Source organism: Cyprinodon variegatus, unplaced genomic scaffold, assembly GCF_000732505.1.
Source record: "Cyprinodon variegatus isolate N-32 unplaced genomic scaffold, C_variegatus-1.0 Scaffold82, whole genome shotgun sequence".
Lineage (NCBI taxonomy): Eukaryota > Metazoa > Chordata > Actinopteri > Cyprinodontiformes > Cyprinodontidae > Cyprinodon > Cyprinodon variegatus.
The window spans coordinates 1066693-1069033 of record NW_015150535.1 but is presented as its reverse complement, the minus strand read 5'-3'; the positions used below and the strand labels follow the sequence as shown (position 1 = coordinate 1069033).

At 35.9% G+C, this 2341-nt stretch overlaps 1 protein-coding gene across 1 annotated transcript in view; it reads right to left on the bottom strand.

The window, feature by feature from the left end:
- The window catches only part of LOC107083739 (probable voltage-dependent N-type calcium channel subunit alpha-1B), a 270890-nt gene that overhangs the window by 36652 nt on the left and 231897 nt on the right, over positions 1-2341 (bottom strand). The window contains exons 41-42 of the mRNA XM_015373178.1: positions 1405-1414; positions 1187-1314 (exon numbers count right to left, since the gene is read on the bottom strand). Coding sequence (XP_015228664.1) covers positions 1187-1314; positions 1405-1414 — 138 coding nt within the window. The remainder of the gene's footprint in view (positions 1-1186; positions 1315-1404; positions 1415-2341) is intronic.

The window sequence follows — 2341 nt, the reverse complement described above, 5'->3', positions numbered from 1 at the left end:
TTTTAGAGGTTTCTCTGCTTCAGCACAGCTGGTTATAATGATTACAGTAGACCAAAAGCCTGTTAATCAGCTTTCAATTAAAATCAGCTGTGCTGGAGCAAGGAAACCTCTAAAACCTGCAGGACAGGGGGCCTTGAGGACCGAGTTTGGGGATGCCTGATCTAAGCTAAGACATTTCATTGAGTTTTGAGTTTGTTGTGTTAATTCATATTTCTTCAAAGGTTTCCTCAGTTCCAATACAAAGTAAGCTCTTTTTGTATCAGGTAAGATACTGACTGCTTATAGCTACTACCCAAAACCCCACTTTAAAAAGAAAAAATCCTTTCTTTCCTTTTAAATCCTTCATCTAATATTTAGATTTAAATATTTCATATTTAGCATAAAAGTTATTTAAAATGTTGTGTGTATTTCAAGGAAGAAACTTACCCCTGATCTCCAAAAGGTCCAAGAGTAAACACATTTTTTTAGTCACTATTTGAATTTCATTTAGACTCCATCTTAAACCCAATAATATCTGAAAATTATTTAAATAATCTGAAAAAAATTATTAAATGTTGCTAGAGGCTGTTTTGAGAGCCCCTCATTCATATTCAGAGGAATACATTTTAATTCCTCCCCATATCGTCTGTCAGGTGATGGTAAATTCTTCTTTTACTTCTCACACCTCTAAATGTCTCGATCAAAGGAAAGAAACCTGCAAGGCTTCGTTAAAATTATACGAGCCAAGCCTAATCTGAGACAGATTAGGCTTCACAGTGTCTCGCTCAGTATATGCTTTAGTCAAAGTAAACTGCATTAGGTGTGAGAAAAAAAAAAAAAGTAGTCTAACATAAACCTGTGCTCTGCTTCTGGAGTGACAGAGACAGTTTCACTTTATTTTAAAGAAACAGACAGGAAGGAGTCTGAGCCTGTCGGATCAAGGCTGGGTGGACGTGGAGCGGAACGCATCAATCCAGCCAACAGGGGCCTCGTCCCTGATCTCAGCCGACGCTCTCAGACTCAGGCTTACTGTCATTCATCCGTCGGCGCTAAGATGAATCCCTACCAGTTGAACATCGGAGGCATCCTGCCGGAACCCAGAAGCCACCGTGGGACTTTCCTGAGTTTCTTTTAAAAGCAAACCTCCTCTGTAACGCCAACACTTCTCTACACAGGGGAACGTGCTGGAGCTGCAGAAGACACCTACCAGGCAGCGGGGTCATATTCAGCCCACACACGGATGAACTCATCGAGGTGGTGAGGCCCGAGGATGGAGGCGTCCCGAGTAAGATACTCAAAGTTGTCCATGATGACGGCCACAAACAGATTTAACATCTAGGGGATAAAATAAAGTTTTAAAAAATGAATGAAGAACAAGACTTCTGCCATTGAGAACTTTTCCTTTCACCTGCTGAGATCAGGTACCCTTATATTTCTGCAAAAATTAAAAAAAATTACTTTTCTATACATTGACAAAACAGTTGATAACATCTGGCTATTTTACTATATTAATTCTAATTTTAAGTTTGTTTTTTTTCCCCTTTATGACTAAATTAAATGTGAATAGATCATATTTCACTTATAGACAGGATCAGGAAGGTGGTTAGTATGGAAAACTTTGATTGAGAAAAAACTAAAAACAAAAAAAGCGTACAGTTGATGTGATGGAGGGACCTTGTAGTGGGAGGTAAAGCCTAGAACAACACCACCATTTTTAAGCCTCCATCAAAATATAAATACTAAATCATTTAGGAAAAAAATCTGTATTATGCAGTAAACATGCATATACTGGAAATAATCTAGACTATTAGATTAGAGATTAAAGAGACTCCTAACTTCCATTTTGTGAGGAAAACTCAGAGCTCAAATATTCTTCAAGTGGGTTGCAGTTTAGCCTGATGAAGTCCAAACTCTACAGCCGTTTGACAGAAATATTCATAAAGCAACCAGCAGACACAGCAGGCAAAAACACAGAAAAACATCTACATTTCAATGCACACCAGTTATATATGGCGGATAAAAAGTGCCAAAATTAAATAAATACAACATTAAATAAATAATTAAATGCGTCAATATTTAATTAAATGTGGAATTAAATACATAAATGTGTCATTCATTAATGAAAACCACGTCACTACTATAAAGTGCCACAATTAAATAAATAAATACAGCGATAAACAATTAATTAAATGTGTAATTCATTAAATAAATAAGGAATTAAATATATAAATGTGTCATTAATTTAATAAAATACGTCTTCATTTTATAAAAAAAAAATATATAATTTTTTCAGTGTGTATTTAATCATTTCACGGTCCAGTGTCGCAGTGCATCAAAACCATTAAAAGAATCTGTCAAACTC